At 49.1% G+C, this 21,254-nt stretch overlaps 7 protein-coding genes across 7 annotated transcripts; 4 read left to right on the top strand and 3 right to left on the bottom strand.

The window, feature by feature from the left end:
• Positions 1-275: 275 nt before the first annotated feature.
• Positions 276-2,956, top strand: FPOAC1_006405 (uncharacterized protein; the record flags this gene model as incomplete). Its single annotated transcript, XM_044850889.1, has 2 exons — positions 276-1,968; positions 2,016-2,956. The coding sequence occupies 2 exons, from the start codon at positions 276-278 to the stop codon at positions 2,954-2,956; spliced, it is 2,634 nt and encodes an 877-aa protein (XP_044709601.1).
• A 242-nt stretch (positions 2,957-3,198) lies between these two features.
• On the bottom strand, positions 3,199-5,271 carry FPOAC1_006404 (uncharacterized protein; the record flags this gene model as incomplete). The annotated part of the gene is made up of 1 exon (XM_044850888.1): positions 3,199-5,271. One exon carries the CDS (start codon positions 5,269-5,271, stop codon positions 3,199-3,201), a length of 2,073 nt encoding a protein of 690 aa, XP_044709600.1.
• Positions 5,272-7,653: 2,382 nt separating this feature from the next.
• FPOAC1_006403 (uncharacterized protein) lies at positions 7,654-10,189 on the top strand (the record flags this gene model as incomplete). Its single annotated transcript, XM_044850887.1, has 3 exons — positions 7,654-8,101; positions 8,160-8,454; positions 8,503-10,189. The coding sequence occupies 3 exons, from the start codon at positions 7,654-7,656 to the stop codon at positions 10,187-10,189; spliced, it is 2,430 nt and encodes an 809-aa protein (XP_044709599.1).
• Positions 10,190-10,819: 630 nt separating this feature from the next.
• FPOAC1_006402 (uncharacterized protein) lies at positions 10,820-16,008 on the top strand (the record flags this gene model as incomplete). Its single annotated transcript, XM_044850886.1, has 7 exons — positions 10,820-11,313; positions 11,379-12,159; positions 12,212-14,284; positions 14,682-14,920; positions 14,975-15,401; positions 15,453-15,918; positions 15,965-16,008. The coding sequence occupies 7 exons, from the start codon at positions 10,820-10,822 to the stop codon at positions 16,006-16,008; spliced, it is 4,524 nt and encodes a 1,507-aa protein (XP_044709598.1).
• Positions 16,009-16,122: 114 nt separating this feature from the next.
• On the bottom strand, positions 16,123-17,972 carry FPOAC1_006401 (uncharacterized protein; the record flags this gene model as incomplete). The annotated part of the gene is made up of 6 exons (XM_044850885.1): positions 16,123-16,293; positions 16,341-16,462; positions 16,518-17,154; positions 17,203-17,627; positions 17,683-17,856; positions 17,912-17,972. 6 exons carry the CDS (start codon positions 17,970-17,972, stop codon positions 16,123-16,125), a joined length of 1,590 nt encoding a protein of 529 aa, XP_044709597.1.
• Positions 17,973-18,960: 988 nt separating this feature from the next.
• On the top strand, positions 18,961-19,764 carry FPOAC1_006400 (uncharacterized protein; the record flags this gene model as incomplete). Its single annotated transcript, XM_044850884.1, has 1 exon — positions 18,961-19,764. The coding sequence occupies one exon, from the start codon at positions 18,961-18,963 to the stop codon at positions 19,762-19,764; it is 804 nt and encodes a 267-aa protein (XP_044709596.1).
• A 232-nt stretch (positions 19,765-19,996) lies between these two features.
• FPOAC1_006399 (uncharacterized protein) lies at positions 19,997-20,266 on the bottom strand (the record flags this gene model as incomplete). Its single annotated transcript, XM_044850883.1, has 2 exons — positions 19,997-20,110; positions 20,159-20,266. The coding sequence occupies 2 exons, from the start codon at positions 20,264-20,266 to the stop codon at positions 19,997-19,999; spliced, it is 222 nt and encodes a 73-aa protein (XP_044709595.1).
• Positions 20,267-21,254: the final 988 nt, after the last annotated feature.

The following is a 21,254-nucleotide window of genomic DNA, read 5'->3' as shown; positions in this document are numbered from 1 at the left end:
CACCGTTTGCCGCCAACAAACTAATATCCCACGACGTTTGCCTTTAATCCGAAACTTCCACACCATTTCATCCCTTTAATCAGAAGGGTAGGCGCGTGCCACCCCCCCATTGTTTGCGCGAGACACGCATCGCCGTCCGGTTTCCGTGAAACACAAAGAAGCCCTTTGGGATATCTTGCATCCCTTGACATCCACTTCTCAAATTCACTACTGACTCAACGCCTTACTACACTACTTTAACTCACCCAAGTCGGTGGCACGCAGAGGCCCCAGCCATGAATTTTGACTCGGCTGACGTCCCCCCTATCCCTCATCGTGCCCACGGCCACCACGCTCATGGATACAGTCACTCTCGTCGTCGTTCGCTACAAGGCCCCTCGTCAAAGCGTTCTTCAAATGTCCCTCCCGCCAGTCCCGAGGTTATCTCAAACTTGATCACCAGTCTGAGCGTCATCTCCGCGCCCGCGACCTCCCACTTCGAGGCATCTCCTCACAGCCTTTCGTTACCAGCGAGTCCAGGTGGTTACAGTCAGGGTAGCTTTGGTGTTGACTACGGAGCTTTCCACCAACCCAGCCTCGACGACTTACGACAGGATCCCGTCTCCCTCGACGAACTCGCCGCTTTACCACCCGTTATACGCACCTCAAAACCCCCCAGCGGATACTCTGTGCTAACCGCGACAAAGAGCCCCAAGAGTCCTCGAAGCCCGAGCCGTGAAGGTGGCCTGCGATCGTTTATCCGGAATAGTACATCCCGACCTTCGTCCAAAGGATCCTCCCAAGCCTCCAAGAACGATGATACACAGAGCATAGGCGGCCTTTCAATCGAACGACGCTCCGGTGTGGTAACACCCGAACTGAACCACAAGCAGTCGCACGACAGTTGGGGAAAGAAAACATCGAGAAGTGCAAAGGGACTTATGTACATGAGCTCGAGGGAGCGCCTACGCGAGAAAGAGGCGGAGCGAAAACGAGCATCCGGTGGGGTCCCAGCTTCATCATCAGGTGCCTTTGCTGGTGAAAGTGTGCATAGCGACGGTCGCAACGATCCTTTTTTCGCCGAAACAGCCATTCGGGAAGAGTCTCAATACGAACTTCCAATCGAACGTCCAATGGATGGACCTTGCGCTATCCCGGCGCGGGGTTCAAGCCTGGCAAAAACCACCCAACCCTTGCGATCGAGCGGGAGGAGATCAAGGCAGGAAGGTGCAGTTACCGATGTAATACCAGAAGGAGATGAACATATGCGGCCTCGAGAACGGGAAACAGATAGAAGGAAACCGGCGCATAACACACATCAATCGAGGTCGTCCACAAGATCGCCCGTCTATGGTCTCAAGGACGCTTCCCCTTCCAATACCACTAGTGTGGCTGGGAGGAGCTTCCTTGATATCAGCCGAGACGACGATGGCTTGAGCGATGAAGAAGACGAGGGCGCACCCTTCCCTGCTGTCGCTCAAAACAGAAAGCGAGATCAAAGTAATGACCGCAATGATCGGAGACGATCTGGGCAGCCAAGTCCAGCGCCAGCCGAAGGGGTCAAGGTGAAGCGTAGCAGTTCGCGTCTCAAACGCTTATCTGAGCCTCTACACCTCAAATCTGAAGACCGAATTCGCTCCTCTAGTCCTCAGCCGCCGATTCAGAACCAATCGCGCAACAACCACCACGATCGACCTCAATCCGCCGACTCTGTCGATGGCGCCGTTGACTCATATTTATGCTCACCACGGCTGTCGCAAAAGATTCGACATCCCCAGACGGGTCGCGTCATTTCTTTCTCCGAAGTGGGTGATTCTGAGGGTTCTGCGGTCTTTTGTTGTGTCGGAATGGGCTTGACGAGATACATCACTGCTTTTTACGACGAGTTAGCATTGACACTGAAGCTGCGGCTCATTACTCCTGATCGACCAGGTGTTGGTGATAGCGAAGCTTACTCGGACGGAACTGCGACGCCGCTTAGCTGGCCTGGTAAGTCCATATCTATGCGTTTCACAGCCATGTGCTAACTATGATAGATGATGTCTACGCTATCTGTCAAACTCTCAAGATCACCAAGTTCTCGATCCTTGCTCATTCAGCTGGCGCCATCTATGCCTTGGCTACGGCACTCCGAATGCCTCAACATATCCGAGGCAGGATACACCTTCTTGCGCCGTGGATTCCTCCATCCCAAATGAACGTCTTCGGCACTTCACAGGCTCTACCCCCTACCAACGCCATCCCGACCGCCCAACGTATTCTTCGAGCTCTTCCCACGCCCATTCTCAAAGCTGCCAACAGCAGTTTCATGACGGCAACAAGTAGCTCTATCACAAGCTCATTGCCCAAAACACCACGACGAGGAAAGAAAAAGAACGGTCGCGAAAGCACGGGAAGCTCACGAAATGTCACACCGAGTATCGATAAGGAGAATCTGTATAACAAGGCTACTACAAATGGGCATGGTGATACAGAACTCGACCAACCGACTGCATCAGATAATATGGACAGGATGAGTATGCCACAGGGTACGAGAGGTGATTCGGATGTCATCGCAGCGGCGAATGACGCCATGGCGGATAAGGAACGTCAGATGAACTACGACCTGCGACTTACCCACGCTATTTGGGAACTCGCAACAACAGGAGCAAATCCTGCTGTGGACCTTTTGGTCTGTCTTGAACGGCGACACACCATCGGTTTCCGATACGTCGATATTACACGGCCAGTTGTCATTCACCATGGCAGCAGAGACACTCGCGTCCCCGTTGACAATGTCAAATGGCTTGGCAAGACTATGCGTCGTTGCGAAGTCAGAGTCCTCGATGGTGAAGGTCATGGACTCATGGCCAGCGCGAGTGTCATGGGTTCCGTGTTGATGGAGATGAGTAAAGAGTGGGAGGATTGGATGAAGGTCACAGGGACCGAGGGGAGGAAAGATCGCGAGAGGGGTCGGCGAGGGACTCTTGTGCGATAAGGGAACTTTTCTTTTGTGATTTGGATAATGTCATTTTGATACCCCAGAGATGACTTCTTGGCCTTGTTTTGGTTACCGGACCAGGGCGGGGGTGTTATCTCTGTATTTTCTTAGATACATTAATCTTGAGGACGCCATGTCCTAGTAATGTCTTATACATATCATGGCGGAGACGCTATAATGACAACTTGATAATGATACCACCACATTTACACCTTCAGTCCCTCTTGTGCATGACTATCCTATCCCTCTGCCAACATCCTTGTCCAGTCAAACTTCCTCCATCCCTTCTTGAACGCTTCTGCTCTGGGATCGCCTCTCATCCACTTGCCTTGCTTCTTGATAATATGCGGCTCTGTATCGACAATGCCACCCAGAACCTCTCGCGCAAAAAGGTCACCTTTGGGCCATCGTCCCGCATCTTCAACGATGTGTCCCAAACCTCCATCCAGCGTAAACCAGACATGGAAATAAGGCATCTCCTTGGCAATGCTGCGTCTAAACGCCGAGCGTCCCATGCCATCGCGCGCTTTGGCACCTGTGTCGATGATCTTGCGATGCTGACTCCATTCCTCATCAGCCGATAGGAAGGCTTCCTTGAAGTACGCAGGGGCCATGGCGCCTTCTTCATAAGGTATGGGAACGGCGACCATGGCGGCGTGCATGCGACGATGAGGCTGCGCGGCGTTTTCGTAGAAGACGACTTCACGACCTTGCTCGTGGTACATGCGCGTCAAACTCTTCATGAAGTTGCGAATCTCTTCCCACTCGTCGTCGTCACATTCTAACAAGTTCGACCTGTGCGCAAGAGGTGCAATAACTGCACCTCCAGACGAGATCTCAGGTTCTGTAGCGATCGTGAGGAACGCGCGCGTACCGAGGGCGATGACGGGTGCAAGAGGCGGTTGGTTCTTGTCTTCGTGATGGCACAGAGGACAATTATCCAGCGCGCGGGACATCTTCTGGAATTCAGATACGGCCATATTTTTAAGGTTGATGTCGGACTTATGGATACGCTTTGCAAGTTTCTCGGCGTTCTCGTCCATATAGTCCAACCCATTATCGAATTTGCCATCCTTTGCGATGCGCTCCGCCAGACGGAGACCTTCGCCACCTGCTTGACCCTTTGTACGTCGCTCTTCGCGGACCATGTCGTCGATGGTCATATCGGTATTCTCCTCGACATTTCCTCGTTCGCGGCCGCGTTTGTTGGTAATTACCTTGGCTTCGTTTCTCCTGCCAGCGAGTTGGCGATTGTCCATAACGCCAAGGACTACGGCTTCGGGATTCGATTGTGCAGCGGAGAACATGGCTGCTGATTTGTTGTATTCCTCCTCGAGCTGGGCAGCGTTGGGGGCGCGGCGGAGTTTGGCTTTCATCATCTGCGCGCGTAGACGATTAAGAGCGGTTTGATCCATTGCTGGAGTGGTCGTCGTTTGGGGATGTGCGTCTGGGACGATAGTGCCTTGTTCGGGTTCGGGGGGTGGTGAATCTTTGTGCTGGTTCTTGATCCTCTCGCGGTATAGATCGCCGGTGGGTTTGTCGTGGCCTTTATAGTCTTTGCCGTAGATTCTTCGTCGTTCCATCTCTTCTTTTTCTTCGCGCGCTTCGTCAAAGGGGCGTAAGTCGCCAAAGCGTTCCAGAGCGACCTCTTCGACTGTCCGACCGCTTTCCTCGGCTGCAGTATATACGGCTTTGAGCTTCGTCATGCGCCAGGAAGAGCCAGCATCGCCAAAGGTGTAGTCGACGGTTGGCTGTGATGGAATATCGAGCTCATCAAGTGATTTGCCCTCGTTGATGTCTTGGATGTGATTGTTGATCTCGCGCTTGGATACGACACGCTTCGGTTCTGGCTTTGGAGAGGGTGACTTGTTCTTATCTGGGCGATGGATGTAATCGACTTGGATAGATGAAGGAGCGGTCATCCAAGCATCTCTCTGGGTAGACTTGGATCTATCAACGGTGTCTTGGCTCCGGGGCTTCTCTTCGTCGGGGATGGGGAGATCCTCTTTTGCGTCTCTCGTTTTGCGATATCGGTCATCGCCATGTCTGTGTCGCGATCGATGACCATCGTCGTCGTCGTCGTCGCGTGAGTGTCGTGATCGCTTACTTCTGTGTTCGTCATCATCTTCGTCGTGTCTTCGGCGATGTCGGTGTCTGTGTCTATCTTTATCGCGTTCTCCGTCTCGTTCTGAATCGTGTCGATGATGATGTCTGTGTTTGCGATGACGCTTTTCTTCATCGTGCCGCTCTGCGCGTTCCCTCTCGGCCTTTTCGGCGGCCAATGTCTTTTCGAACTCGTCTAGGCCGTCCATTATTGATGGTTGGAGATTGGCCTGCGATGTTTTGTTTTGTTTTGTTTTGTTTTATTGTGTTGTATGTAATTGAGAAATTGCAATTCGAGATGGTCTGTTTGTTACGTCAGGTCAAAAAAGCTGGCCAACGTTAAAAGTGGAGCCACTGAAGAAGCTCTGGTGGATATCGAGCCTCAGCTGCATTTCCGAAAGCTTGAATCTCCAAGGTTGGGAGCTGAGGATAGATTACCAAACCCTCAATGGAGAGTTGATAAACATAACACGGATAGATTTCGAGAGAAAATTCTATTCTGAGGAATCTTCTTCCCTGGTCAAAGAGTAATGTCAAGAACACTTGCAGGATACATGGGAGAACACATTCAATTGACAAACAACACAATACTAGGTACTAGGGTATGCATGGAGATCGAAGAGCCCAAACAGCAGAAGTGAGCTTCTGTCTTCATTCACCACATTTCTAGCTTAACTACCGATTCTATCTATAAGTTTTCAATCGATGAGACACGGATTTTAACTTTAAGCTCGCATAATTGACAAGGTATTAGCTATAGCAACGGCAGAAACATGTTGTCGCTGCGGTTTAGGGTAGGAGAAGAGGCGTTGGTTAACTGGAGATGGGCTGGGGATATACGTTCCGAGGCTACGCGACTGCATCACAAGGAATTGTGTACGTATTACTCTGAAGAGCTAGTAGGATAGTTTCTCTTCTTTCTAAAAAATATCTAGCTTCCCGACCCGGCGAGCTGACATACGTGTGGTGTTGGCGGTATTCGTCGACTCAATAACGGAAACCCCCAACTGCGTCATGATTCAATCGCGTAACTATAACCCCACGATCGACTCTTCAATCCATCCTCAAACAACCTTTACGCCCCCAAGATCGTCTCCAACCTACAGTTTGTCTTCGATTGTAACACAACGAGAGACATTGAGGTGGTTGGCTCGACTTTATTCAATCTCTAGCATGGCTGTACTACCAGAACTAACGCACCCGCCACCGACCGTTAAACTTTGGCGACAATCTGGATCTGTCAATTGGACACATGTGCAAGCCGCGTTGCGATGAGAATAATTGGTACAGATGCGATGAACCTCTAGATACAATTGTCGCACAAAAGACCACTGTTGGCGACAAGACTGTGTACCAAGGTAGGCTGGCGAGGGACGACAGGTTAGGCAACAACGCCTTGCTGATGTTTCAGACACTCAGCACACATGGATGGACCAAGCGGTTAATTGCAGCAGAGAAAGTGATCGACCGAGATTAACATGATGAACATCCCGCTCGCCTCACCTAATCTCATCTCATTCTCACTCGAGTAAAAAAAGAACCGGGAGCCGAGGAGATAATCAATGTCTCGGGTGCAGTGAAGGAGGTTGATCAATTAATTGATTAATTGATTGAAAGGAGGTCGATCACCCTTGTTACACCGCAGATGGATGTAACTATGGGTTGTATGTACCTGTAGATGTGCAAATCATGTCTGGGTCTACCCTTGCTGGATATCCCTCTCTTTCTCAGCTTTGAAGATCAGATCTGGGAACAAAAATACACGCAACAAACCCCATATTTCTGTTCAACCTGTTACGTGCTTGTGCTCGTGTCGCGAATTGATGGACGTTTGAGGGAAAACTGAGGAGTGGAGAGAAGAGCGCTAAAACAAAGCAAGTTGGTTGCCATCTACGTAAGCTGAAAGGGTCAAATCAATTAATTGCTGACATCTGACCCCTAATGAGGGTTAAGAGCTAACAAGTGACAACTTGTCATGCATGAGGGAGCCTCGTATTCACTACCAACCTACCGTCTCCCGTATAGACTAGTCTAGCACAACAGAGTCTGTCGAAAGGGGGGTTCACGAGTGAGAAATGGCATTGTTTATGAATTGGCCATGTTTGAGACATATCCGCCATTCTCCTCAGATTTATTTCCCATTGACAAACTGACACTGACAAGACCCGCGCCGCTCAGACTCTGTACCGTCTATATTGAGTCTAGCTTCAGGAACATTGGAAGTAGGTGAGAAATCACGATGCTTTAGCGAGTGTTACTTATTACTAGTAGACTTGTGCTAAGCTGCGGGTGTGACCACCCCCTGCTCATGCATGCACGCTGCAGTGTCAGTGTTTTATATAGAAACCACTGGCTGCTAACAGTCCCGCCATTCCCTTTTCCCTCATCCCAACCCTTCTTTTTGCTCTCCCTCATTCTTTTTTTTGAGGGTATTGCCATTTGTTTCATTTATCCCGGTCACTCACTACGCCGGGTTAACAAAATACGTCTTATTTCCAGTTTTTGATTTGTTTCTTTTTTTTTGCCTATTTATCTATCTACATTGTTCCCTATGATTTGATCTCTAGAATATCTCAATTGCATTCGTAGAGATGTTGTCCACTCTTTTCCTCGCCGTTGCGGCCCCCGCTTTGGCAACCGCCTTCAACGGCGCCAACGTTCCCGTTAGCAACGACGACAACAGCCAAGATGGCCTCATCCGCTTCCCTCTCAAAGTCAGCACCGGCGCACCCGTCGTAAAGGGCGTCACCAAGCGACAAAACGAAGTCGCACTAGAAAGTCAACAGAATGGTTTCTTCTACAGCATTGACGTTACTCTGGGAACCCCCGGACAAAAGGTCACTGTCAACCTCGACACAGGTTCCGCCGAGCTTTGGGTCAATCCTGTATGCGAAAAGGCACAGCAGCCTGCATTTTGTGCCGAGTTTGGACATTTCGGAGAGAGTAGCACCTTTGTCGACTTGAATACTACCGGTGGTGTTGTCTACGGCACTGGATATGCATACTGGAACTATGGCTACGACCATGTTGTAGTTGGATGTGAGTATCTCCAAACCACTCAATTGAGTTGGGATTGTTACTAACTTTTGACGTTCAGCTGCCAGTATTCGCAACCAGGTCTTTGGTGTCGCATATGATAGTTCCTTCACCGGTGTTGGTATCATGGGTGCTGGCCCTGATCTGAACGGTTGGGATGCACCTTATCCTCTGATCATTGACAGCATGGTCAAGCAGGGTCTTATCAAGAGCCGTGCTTTGTCACTCGATATTCGCACAATCAACAGCGACCGAGGTGCCGTCATCTTCGGCGGTCTCGACACCGCCAAGTACTCTGGCCGTCTCCAGAAGCTCCCCATCATCCCCGCCGAATCATCCCCCGATGGTCTCACCCGGTAATTATTTCCGTGTCCAGCTGAAAGTCAATCAACTAACAACGATAGATACTGGGTCAACCTCGATGGTATCAGCCTCGTCCAAGAGGACGGTTCCGTCGACTCTGCCTTCTCTGGATCAACCCCCCAGCCTGTCCTCCTCGACAGTGGTTACACCGTGAGCGCCCTGCCCGGAGCCATCTTCAACAAGATTGTCGCCGCTTTCCCTACCGCAAAGTCCAACGGCGGCGCTTACGTCGATGTTGATTGCTCTGTCGCCGATATCAAGGGTTCTGTCGACTTCAAGTTTGGTGACAAGACCATCAAGGTCCCCTACGCCGACTTTATCTGGCACAACGAGGAGCGCTGTGTTTTGGGTGTTTTCCAGGACGATGACTTCCCCGTTCTCGGCGACACTTTCCTCCGCGCTGCTTACGTTGTCTATGATTGGGACAACCGCAACGTCTGGATCGCTAACAACGAGGACTGTGGCACCAACCTTGTCGCCATTGGTACTGGCCCTGATTCTGTGCCTGACCTGGTTGGCCAGTGTGGTTCTGACTCTGACGCTACCACCACTTCTGCTTCCGAGACGGCTTCTGCTACCGAGACTGAGACCGCGACCGAGACCGAGACCGAGACCGACATCGAGACCGAGACTGAGGTGGTCACCTTCACTGTCACCGGGGACGTCACTTCTGTCGAGACAGTTCCGGCTGATACCACTACCGTCTACTTCTCTACCACTCGCTACTCCAACACTACAGTTGCCTTCACTGGCAAGGCTGTTACTTCCACCAAGAAGTCTACTGACGGTTCAGGCGAGTCTTATGAGCTTCCCAGCTACACTGACTCCGCTGCTTCCACCACCATCACCTCGACCGTTGTCACCAGCAAGGTCTACACCGTCACTGCCTGCCCTCCCAGTGTTACAAACTGCCCTGTCGGCCAAGTCACTACAGAGACCATCACTTCTCTTACGACTTACTGCCCAGGCTCAGATGAATCTTCTTCTCACCCTACCACAGTCGAGGCCGAGGCTGAGGGCGCTCCCCATCCCACCGCCGTCCACCTCACTTCCTATGTCACTGCCACAGATGTGCACACTGTCACATCTTGCACCGGAGAGGGAGCCTGCCACACCAATGTTATCACCGAGATCGTGCACAACACACAGGCTGCCCAAGCCGAAGAACCCACTGGTATCTTCACCATCCCCGAGGCCATTCAGTGTGGCGCTGGCAACTTTGGCTGCAAGGAGGCTACTACCAAGGGATACCGCACCGTCACCATCACCCCCGTCGTCAAGGCTCCCAAGCCTACACCTGTTCCTGGCTACTGTGCTACTTGTGGTCCTCTTCACAAGGGCCACGGACATGACGACAACAACGACGAGACTGCTACCGGTGGCTACACTGCCCCTAGTAAGCAGACTGGTGGCTATGACCTGCCCACCCAGACTCACCCTACCCAAGATTATCCCAGACCTACTGGCGATTCTCACAAGCCTAGTGGTGACTCCCCCAAGCCCAAGCCCAACCCTCTGGAGGAGCTTCACACCTACCTCCCCACAAACGTTTACCCTCTGATCCCCTCAAGCAACACTGTTGCGACAGTCGTCAAGCCCACAGGCACACCACAAGCCGGTGGACCTTCTGAGCCTACAGGTACTCCTGTGGCGATTAATGGTGCATCAGGCTGGAACGTGCCTGTTATCGCAGCCGTTGTTATGGGTGCTTTCGTCGCAGCCCTATAAAGGGACGATGAGTGGTTATACAATACTTCTTTTTAATAGGGCCTTGGGAAAGAGCCTCTTCATTTTATTTAGAGCGCATACATAGTTTTTTGAACAGTAGATATGGTTAAATTTAAATTTATTTTATTTGTATTCACTTATTATTTGTATCCATAGGGCTGTATGTCGTCTGACCAATGATTAAACCTTCTTCATCGGCGCGTGTCCGACCTGCTGGCTGTACTAAGCTACAGACAGTGACGCCCATCTATCTGTCTTGTCTACCATTTCCATGTTTTCACGTTCTCGACTTCGCTTTATGCAACCTCATGGTTTTTAGGTAAAGCGTTATCTGTTTCAGATTCTAGCAAGACGATGCAATCCTCAAAAACCAATAGTTTCATGCAGTCGGTCACAAACGTTGCAGCTTTTCAACCGCCACATGACCTATTAGAAGACCTTGGGCGATCCTTTGGCGCTTACAAGCTGGACGTGTCATGCAAGGCCGCACCACAGCATAACTCACAGCCTCGTTTGCAATATTACCTATTTATTCCGAAAATACCCCCTCATTCTTTGCCATGATTGTATCAAAGACCTTACCTGGGTCACACCCACCCGTCAAGCTAACCGCATTATCGCATCACCAACATGGCACAAACAGAGACTTTGCTCAGCGACTACATCAACTTCAATGACCAGAATGTTGGTTTAAGTGGTGGTGAGCTGATCAATAAGGATCTCACTTTCTGTGCCGCCGCCGCAATCAGCCGTCTTTGTGATGAGCAGGAAAAGGGCATAAACATAGATGAGTGTCTCCAACAAAGAGAAGAGTTCAAGTTCATCAAGGAGCTCGATGTGGTCTCTGAGGTCTATACTACTGCTCCCATCAGCAAGCAAAAGGAGCTCAAGTCAACAGCCCCCATTCTCGCATGGTCTAATCGCCTTCAAACAGTCTTCTTGGGCATTAGTTGCACTCGCGATATGAACGATCCCAAGCTGAACCTGAATGTTCGTGCTCAAGCGGCTGATGCTGTTGGCTCCCGTTTTTATCAAGGCCTTATCGACAGAGGCAGGGAGTTTGTACCGCTTATTGAATGGCTCACGCGACAATACAAATTGGTTGTCTGTGGCCACAGCTTTGGGTGAGAATGCATATATCGACGACTCGTAAAGACTGGTGTAGTCAATACTGATAACTGCGTTACAGAGGTGCTCTGGCAACCGCTTCGTCTTACCTTGCCATATTCGACCATCAATCTGTTCCCAATGCATGGGAAGAAAGTCAACACGGCATTTCCGTCATCACATTCGGATCACCCTCATGTCATTTTGCTGAGCCTCAAGGGACTTCGACTTCCTGGAAGATGCACCTCAGCAGAAACTTCCACCATGTCATCAATCCCCATGATTACGTCCCTTTTGCACTCAATGATGCATCAAGAAGATTTAAACATAATTTGAATGCAATAAGAACCCCATTGGAGACTATCTCACCTACGATCAAAATGTTTTGGCCGATTTTCGAAAACTGCCTTGATTTTCTCCTCGAGAAGAAGGGAAAGTTCTGCCACTTCGGATGCATGTACTCCATCGCCACCGAGACACCGGGTATTCAGAACTGCCTCCAAATACGGAGTGCCGATGATCTCCCCCAGATTCCTGGCCCACGAGAAGTGGATGAGCACCACAAGATGTCACACTACTTCCATTGTGCCAAGGGATTCATCGGTGCTCGACTACCACAAGAGACTCTTTCAGAGAGCTATGGCGATATCGACCCCGAAGAATTTCCCTCAATGATACTCCCGATGCCTGCCACTGTGACAAACTGCTCTTGCGTGGTCGAGAATGATCGACTTACGGTGTCCTTCAATGTCAACACTGCTATCATTCAGTATCTTCTCAGAGAAGCATTATTTATGAAGGGCGGAAACGAGATTCCTCTTACTGTCATCGGCTGCATTCAACATCCGGAAGACAACTGCCAAGTAAGTTGTACTCTGTGCAAATCTGGGACTTTCAACTGACCACCTACCTCAGGCTTCTGTTGTGCTGGAATACAAGATCGAGGATAACAAAGTGTTCGACCATGTTGGCAAAGCATCTATCGCCCTTCAACAAGGTATCACGCTCCGAGACATATTTGGCCGATCGACACCTGTCAGAGTTGGTAGCGTGAAGCATCTGAGTCTTGATAAGGCCAGCCAGCCTGAAATTCTAGAGAGTATTCGACTTGCTATGGTACGTGCACTGGTAGCCCAGACATCCAAGGTACAAAGTATAAGGACACAGGACGCCTCCATCAATGCCGATACCCCCGGAGATGTCACCGAGTTAGACGAAAAGGTCAGAGTCGTGGTGGATCGTATCGACAGCCTAGTCAGTGATGCTAGCCCGCACCTTGTCATCAAACAAATGGGACATGCCTTCGAAATTCTCAAAGCCCTTTGGCCTAGAGATTTTGAAACTGATCAAGATTACATTGTTTCTGTTCCTGGACAATGGGAACTAGATGAATCTGATACTGGGATTCTTCGCGATGTCCCCGTTGACTGTCCGCGTGTGCTCCGGCAGCTCATTGCAAACATGTTTGAGAATCAAAGGGGCACCACAATCACTCAAGCTGGAGCTTCTCTCAAGGCGTGGACGAACGCAAAGAGGCCGACATTGACACAGCAATTCGCCAATGTACCCACCCTCGCCCATGCACTTGAGATCTTCAGTCACGATCTTTATCATCGGCCAACAGACTCTTCTAGGCGCACGGAACAGGCAATTTCCCAGTTTCAAGACGTCATGGGAGTCATCCAGCTTTGCCACCTGGTCATAATCACTCAGCTTGATGCGCCGTACGAGTGGTACTGCAAATCGACCGAAGGTCGCAAAAAGACTTCGGCGGCATTGGGCATTCTGCCGAGCTACCTCTCATGGAGCTCTGCCCCAGCGTTGTTGGAGACCGTTGGGTTAAGCGCCTTATCTGTCTCTGGTTTGGCTGTGGCAGGAGGTATGAGTGCCATGTACTACAGCTATCGCATTATCAACCACCTTCTCCATCTTCACAGCGAGTATCTCGACTTGTCGTTTCCAGGAGTGCTGGCTGCCACTCTCCAAGCTCTTGGGCTCCCCCCAGCTAAACCAGGCGACATGGTTGAGAAAACACTGTTGAACCACTTGGAGGATGATGCACTGACCCCACGCACGCCAGAGACACTGGAAAAATGGAGAGTCAAGCTTGAGAAGGGCCTCGAAGATTACCCTGGGGCCAAGGACAACCAGTGGTCCATCATCCCTGATCACTTTTGGGCGAAATGGCTCTTCACCGTTACTGAGGTAGCCCAACTTCGGATTCAGCTGTTGGATAAGATCTGTATCGGGGTACAGGGCTCCACGGAAGCCGGTAAGAGCCAGATGCTGACGGTTCTAACCGGGGCGTCCAGGAACCACTTCAAACCAGGATCTAGCAGTTTGTGCAGGACACTGGGAATTCAATCCTATAACTCTAGCGAGCTAGGCGCGATATTCCTTGACAGTCCTGGATTTGATGACCAGATGCCACAGATCAAGTATATGGCCGACGTTTACCAAGAGCTGTTTGCCATTGTGATCATTGTGATTCCTATGGAACGTACACGTTCCGAGGCAACGGAAAGCGCTCTGCGCATAGCTGTCAAATCGCTTCTCAATCGCGATGATAAACGCCCTTTGCGAATTCTTTTGAGTCAAGCAGATAAGCTAGACTTTCATCGAAACAACAAGGAAGTGTTCAAAGCCACCCTCAACGACGTCAAACATCAGTTCATGTCAAAATTGAAGAGAGAAGTAGGTGAAAACTTTACTACTTTTAGACAACAGAGGTTTGGTGATGGTATCGTCTGTGTCCCAGAAACGCTTGAAGATATTGTGAAGCCATTTTCGACTCACGCCCAGATGGATTTGGATGGCATCAGGGCACTTGCGGATTGTGGCTCAAAATATTCCTGCAAGATTGAACGGGCGAGCCATTTTGAGAACTTGTGTGAGCTGGCTGATGCTGGAGAGATATGGGACATTGAGTCACTCCGCTCATGGCTTTGGGACCTCTCGCCTAATAGTGTTCCGATGTCCAGCGGGCGGGTGCGTAAATACTGTGATTGATTGGATGACGTTGGGTTATACTATACTACTTGTTATGTATCTATCCTTGGTCTATCAATAGAAAAGGGCTCTCGCACATGGGTCTAGCAACTCGGATAGACCGAAATTATATAGAACGCATAACGGAGGGCGTCGGATAATTACGAGTACGATAATTTTGATCTACGTCTCCATTCTCAATCATACACTAACAGGCAGGATTGAATCCTTCAGCCCTTGACTATGAGTTGCGAGTACAACACACCGCTCGCTGAGTAAGTCTCTAACCGGATCAAGTATAGCCTAGATATCTACTGCTTATATCTCAACTGATTTCTTTCTCTCTTTCTTTTCCAACATGACATGACAACCGAAAATGGTTAACATACTTGTCAAGATTGGCCTCTCGGCCGTCGTTATTCTTGCGGTTCTCTTTCAGGTTTATCTCAAAGAGGCAGTATGGCTTGGATTTGGTATTGGAAAGGTCATACATCCAATTAGTGACTTTCCTTATACATGCCGCAAGATCGTCGATCCGCGCATGGAAGCGTGCGAAGATATGTGGTTGTCTAAGTCTACAAGGCAATTATTCCTTGCGTGTTCGGACCCAATTGCGCGAAGTGCGTGGTTTCCGCAGTGAGTGATCAGAAAGACAAAGACTTGTCGTTGAAAATACTAACATGGATCAAGTGTTGGCGCGTTTAACATTACGGGTCGTTCGCAGAGAGACTCTGTCGTAGCTCTGGACATTGATACGCCTGTTGGAAACGGCTTTGAGCTTCGAACTCTCAAGACAACAGAGTTCTCTGGGACTTCTGGCGATGGACTCATCAACGTCGCTGGCTTCACTGGCATTGAAAACTCTGATGGTAGCATCGACTTGTTGGTGACTAACATGCGACCGTCGGTTGATCCCGAGAGCGGAGAGTACCTGGATCAGTTTGTTCATGGGGCCAACACCACGATTGAACATTTCACGACTGTTGCTGGAGTGAATGAGCTGAAGCATGTCCGTACTGTTGCCGATAGTGGTGTCGTTACCCCTAACCGGGTTGCTGTCATGGATGATAAGACATTTTATGTCTCGAATGATCATGGTCCTCACAAGATGGGCTGGGTAAGTCAACTAGTGTCTATTGTCATATGGAACGAGTGGCTAACTATCTAGCGTCACCATATGTCTGCTATCCTGGGCTATGCCAACATCAACGTCTGCAAGCCCAACACCCCTTGCAAAGAAGTCTCCAGCAACCTCAAATTTCCCAATGGTCTTGCTATTCACGAAAACACTCTCTATGTGCCAGATTCGATAACTGGCACTCTCACAATCTACAACATTCTGCCTAATAGAGACCTCGAAAAGGTGGACGAGATCAAGCTTAACTATGGGCTAGACAACGTTTCCGTCGATGAGAACGGTGATCTTTGGATCGCTGCTTTCCCTATTGGTATTGAGATATATAAAGCTAACAATGACCCGTACAATGCGCACCCACCTTCTGCTGTTTTGAGAGTCAAAAAGGTTGACGGGGAGTGGAAGGTAGATAAGGTGCTTGAGGACAAGGATGGAGAGATCTTGCCGGCTGCTACGACGGCTTTGCATGATGCGAAGACTGGAAGAATCTTCTTTAGCAGTAAGTTGAACCTCATGGATGTATTGGATGTGACTAATGTTTATAGGTGTCATTTCACCGTGGATCGCGGTCTGTGAGCCAAAGGCTTGAGCTTTCCAAACATAAACCAATCTATCATAGATATAGACACTAGACTAGATAGTTCTTATGGAGTCTCCTCCAAACAACTCAACTCAATGAACATATCGATACATAGTCAATGCTTTAAGCCACTTTACAAAGGCGACCATTGGATTTCTGTTTCCACTTTTCACTTCCGACACAAGGGTAGCACCACAATACATCATCTGGATCAGCTTCTCTCTTGATGGAAAGGAGTCTCTCGTAGTTGTCGCCCCAGAAAGCATGCTGCCAGTCTTGTTCGAAAGGAAGTGCCTATCAAAGTTAGTCGGATAAATACAAATGACAACGGTGTCTCATACCTCATTAATGTAAGCGCCTGCCTTTGGCGATAATTCACGGAATGGCTCCCAGGTTTTGATCAAGCTCTGAATAGCTTGTGTCTCGGAGGTTCGGTTGAAGGGCTCGAAAGTATGCCCGGCAACTGAAGTGATTATTATTAGTGGTAGGAAGTCGATAATGGAATGAATATAACTTACGTGCGTGGACATAAGTCTCTCTCCAACCAGGGTTTGCTGCAACACTTCCTCCTCTGGGCTTCGCATTGTGTACTCCTTTCCCCGAAATCAAATGAGCAATCATGCCACCAGATGGCAAACAACCTTGTTCAAGTGCATAACCCAACTTGGATTGATCTCCCTCGAGGGAATCCTTAGTCAAAAGTCTGGAGACGATATAATTTGTTTCTCCAGCAGGACCTTGGTCAAAGTAGATATCGTACCACTTTAAGAATGAAGAGTAGCTCTCCGACTTGGCAGTGAACTGGACCAAGCCTGGCCAACGCTTCTGGAGGGTTTCATTGAGGGGTTTGATGAGCTTTTGGATATAATGGGGATCTTGCTCGTCTTGTGCGGCAAAGATGCCCGATATCCCAGCGACTTCCTCCGGTGCTCCTGGAGCAGGAGATGGGTTGGCAATGCGTGGGCTGAGAGATGCATATCCAGATAGACCTGCATCTGCGAGAGATGGGAACTGGGAAAGAACGTAGGCGAGCATCTCATACTTGAAAGGTGCTTCAGCAGATGTTCCAACTGTCCAAGCTGATGCAGAGATCTTTGGCGTTTTGTAGACCTTGAGAGTCACTGAGATGATAACACCAAAGGTTGAACCACCGCCCTGTAACTTGTTAATGTTTTGCATCCCGAACTTTGGGTTGATACTTACTCCTCTCATAGCCCAGAAGAGACCCTGATGATTGTTCTCATTAATGGTCAGAACCTTTCCACTGGGAGTCACAATAGTCATCTGTAGAACTTGATCAACAGCAAGACCATACCTCGGCGACAAGAGTGAGTGGCCTCCGCCAGTGACATATCCTCCAAGACCAACTGATTTTCCACCGCCGCCAACAACAACGCGGCCATATTTATCTAAATAGGTGTAAATGTCGTACATCTGCGCTCCAGCTCCGGCAGTCACAGCATCACCGTTGATGGTGATCTTTGAGTTGTAAAGTTTGAATTGTCCATTGTGATAAGTCAGGTCTTTGAGATGATGGGTCCATAGTGATAGAGAGCCTGGTGCAACTGAGCGACCCATGTAGTCGTGGCCGGTATTCTTGACGATGAGCCTAATGTTATGCTTTCGGGCTATTATTGTGTGTCAATAGTGTTCATGTGGATAATAGCGGTAATTCATATTTACCAAAGTCAACACCAATCTTGACATGGTCAGCCTTGGTGACATTGATCACGTAGGCAGGGTATCCAGCACCGCTACATGGATAATCCGCATCAGGAAGACAAGTCCAGTTGGGGTATTGGTCATAAATCACTGAGATTGGGTTCTCAGTGTGGAAGTCGTATTTCTTCCAAGCAGCTGCGACATTAGAACATGTATCTGTATTGTATGCAGGCCACTCTTTGTGACAGACTGCCCCCGGTGGTATAGGTGCAAGTAGGTGTCCGTTGAGCGTGCTGTTGAGACGAGACCATGTTTTGTGAGAGGGCCAGTCTGATGTGCCGGGGTAGGCTTTACAGGAGTGTTCTGCAAAGGCTGAGGGTAGAAGGAAGAGGGTTAAGATGATGATAGAGAAGATGGGAGTCATGATGGATTGAATGAAGAGTGACTTGGTTTGAACTGATGAGGTAGAAGACAACTTACTTTATATACCCATTCGATGACAGTGGAATGATAACCAGCACATGTTGAGGTAAAGACTTCATACAAGCTGAGACTGAACAAGGAATCATGTCGCGAGACTAACAAGTAATCAGTGGATATGATTTGCTCGTATTACTCGTTTATTTGTTTGGGTGTCGCTCAGCCCTGCCAAGACTGACGTTGATCTGGGTCGGTCTGGATTTCTGTGGACGGACTGTGGAGGTGGCTTGGATGGGGGATTATAATGCGAGATACGGCAGCTAATGATATCATTTGAGTTGATAGTGCTTGTGCCTGGCTATTGGGTGTATTTTATCTGACAGTTCCAACTCATCCTTCTGTCGTTTGGGGTAGTGCTGTATAACATGTTGCTGTATATCTGATTGAGATGATACCCTCTCTATAACCATCACAAAGCACAACTTGTTGATAGAGATTAATTATTAAGTCATTTAGTATCTGAGATTGACAATTAATCGACTGTTTAAAGCCCAATTGTGCAAGATGTTGCGAGAATAGCCCAATGACATGTTTAATGACTGGCAGGTCCATTAAACTACCCCATGTCATTTCTCGCAGCATCATCCCCGATCAAGTTTAGTTCTGCAGAGCCTAATCTTGATTTCTCCAAGTCTCTAACATTAGTAGGTAACTAGGTAGCAAAGCTTGAATTCTTCAGCGAACCCCTAATATAACTCATCAACTAACTAATTTAATTTCCCTCGTCCACTCTTTCTCATTCCATTGTCGCGTGGCGTGTCGCAAGATGCTTCCAGTCATTCATTACTTTTTGTAGTCATTATTTCTTGTTCAAGCAAGATGCTGCCAAGGTTATCGTTACTCTTCCATTCTTTGTTTGTCCCTCTCTCGTTCGCGCGCGACAACAACAACGATACCACCACGACCCAATATGCTGCCACCAGCGGTACAGTCTGGGCCACGCCCCACGATAGTTACTCGTCGTCAATAGGCGTTCTCGGTTGTAAAGTCGACACGAATCGCATCGCTTATTGGCCCAATTCCATCGATTGCGACAATATCTGCATTTCTCTGACCTACCAAGACCGCTCCGTCTATCTCCTCCGCATCGATCAATCCCAAGGCGCACACGATGTCAGCTACGATGCGTGGAATTACCTCTACACTGGCTACAGCGCCACCGACAAACCTACAGCCGGCGGTCCTATCGAAATGACATACGAAAACGTCGATGCCTCCAAATGCAAACACTTGATCGATACAAAGGGTAGCAAATTACCCCTCAGCGCCGCCAACAGCATGAACTTCCTCACGAGCTGCCTCGATCGCAACAGCAGCACCTGGGTCGGCGACAATTACGTCCTGTATAACATCCTCGACTCCATCTGTACGCTTGGTCACGACGAGAAGTGCGAGCTGGACTACCCCGCCGCGAACCAGGCCGAGTGTCCTCATACAATGGGCGTCCCAGATGAATTAAAGGGTCAGACGGTATACAATATTCGGTATCCCAGTGGAGAAAAGGTCAGCGCCGCGGACGGAAAGCCTGCAGATGAGGACGGCGCGTCGGGGGTGAAGCAGCCGAGCGGCAACGTTCTGGCATTGGTGGTTTTGTTCTCGGCTTGTCTTGTCTTTGGTATATAGAAGACGGCTTGTGTATTCTGCGATGTGGTCAATGCCCTGGGGGTGGATGATTCGAACTCGATGTTAATGTCAAGATACCCTAATGCTTTCTTCAATACCTGTTTCAATACACTTTACATTACCTATTAATGGTAAAACATAAGATCAATTAATTATTATAACAATCTGATATCAACGCCGACCTACAAAAGACAATTCGCCCTCAAGCATGTGTCGCGTGAGGACCTGAGACTTATTTCCCCAAGTTTAATGCTTCCTTGACCTTGCCCATTGCTGACTGGCCTTTTTGTTGGTTGCCCTCGTCAACACCAACGTCCTCCTGTGTCAGCGCATCCTTGCCGTGCATCTATTCTCGGTCAGTTACATGTCTAGTCCACCATCACTATTGACCAACCTTTTGTTCTTCCAACTCAGCGTTGTGAATTATGTCGTGCACCTCTTCGGCTGTCTCATCATTGAGACCAGTCGGTGCTTTGGGATGAGAAGGTCGTCTCTCGGGCATAATTATTGTTGTTGTTCAGTATTTTGTCTCTAGTATTGCAATTTTGGTGTTGCTTGCTGGGAAAGCTTCTCTGCTCTGGTCTCTGGGAAGACCACTTCATATAAGCTCACAGCTCAGCTCTTATTGTCGTCACCCTTTCCACCCTCCACGACTGAAATGATGCTGACCAACGTCATGTCGAGACATTCGGGGTAACGTCTGACGATGATCGCGAGACCCCTCATTGTCACAGTGCAAGTGGCGCTGCGACAACATCTCACGACGCTATCCGTCTTGTCAGCCGGAAGTATATATTTTATTCGCCCACCGTGTCGACGTTGTGGTTCAGTCCAATTGCGATATCCTGCAGATTCTTTGGGAGTTGATTCGATTCAAAGTTTGCATGCTGATACGTGGCCTTCAAACGTAATCGTAAGATTTGACCGCGTATTGGATCGAGATGTGTTCGTCAATCGCCTTACCTCTCTCGTTAACCAAACATAGAGTCGAAAGGTCATTACAATAGCTTGCCTTATGACAACGGGCCGAGTGACAGACCGCTGCATGCTTGTTGTTTTACCCTATCCGGGACGAATGCCTCAAGTGCAGTGATGCGGCTGAGTCCGTGGTTTATAAACACGCTGTCTACCCAATCCTTGGGGCATAGAGTCTTGAAAACAAACGCAATTTCTGCAGGCACACAGTATTTGGCAAAGCCTTACAGTCTAACAACATGGAGTATATGTGGGATAATGTGCTCGGTCAGGCGAAGCCCGGGACAGACAGCTAGCCAGAGCATATATGTTCCCTTGCTGCCGAAGTCATTGAGATTGTGGACTACGAAACGGTTACTTAGTCTTCATAAAACTAGGTAATACGTGCTTTGCCAAGGAGGAATCAAATATCCTCAGTTCCTCATAAGTGTCCTATTTTCGAAGTTGAGAGCATTTGTGAAAGAGCTTGTTCATGTCTTGTACGTTACGATGATTGCTAGTGAAACCAACTGTGG

This window comes from Fusarium poae, chromosome 2 (assembly GCF_019609905.1).
Source record: "Fusarium poae strain DAOMC 252244 chromosome 2, whole genome shotgun sequence".
Classification (NCBI taxonomy): domain Eukaryota; kingdom Fungi; phylum Ascomycota; class Sordariomycetes; order Hypocreales; family Nectriaceae; genus Fusarium; species Fusarium poae.
Note: the sequence above shows the minus strand (reverse complement) of the source record. Positions and strands in the feature narration are given on the sequence as shown.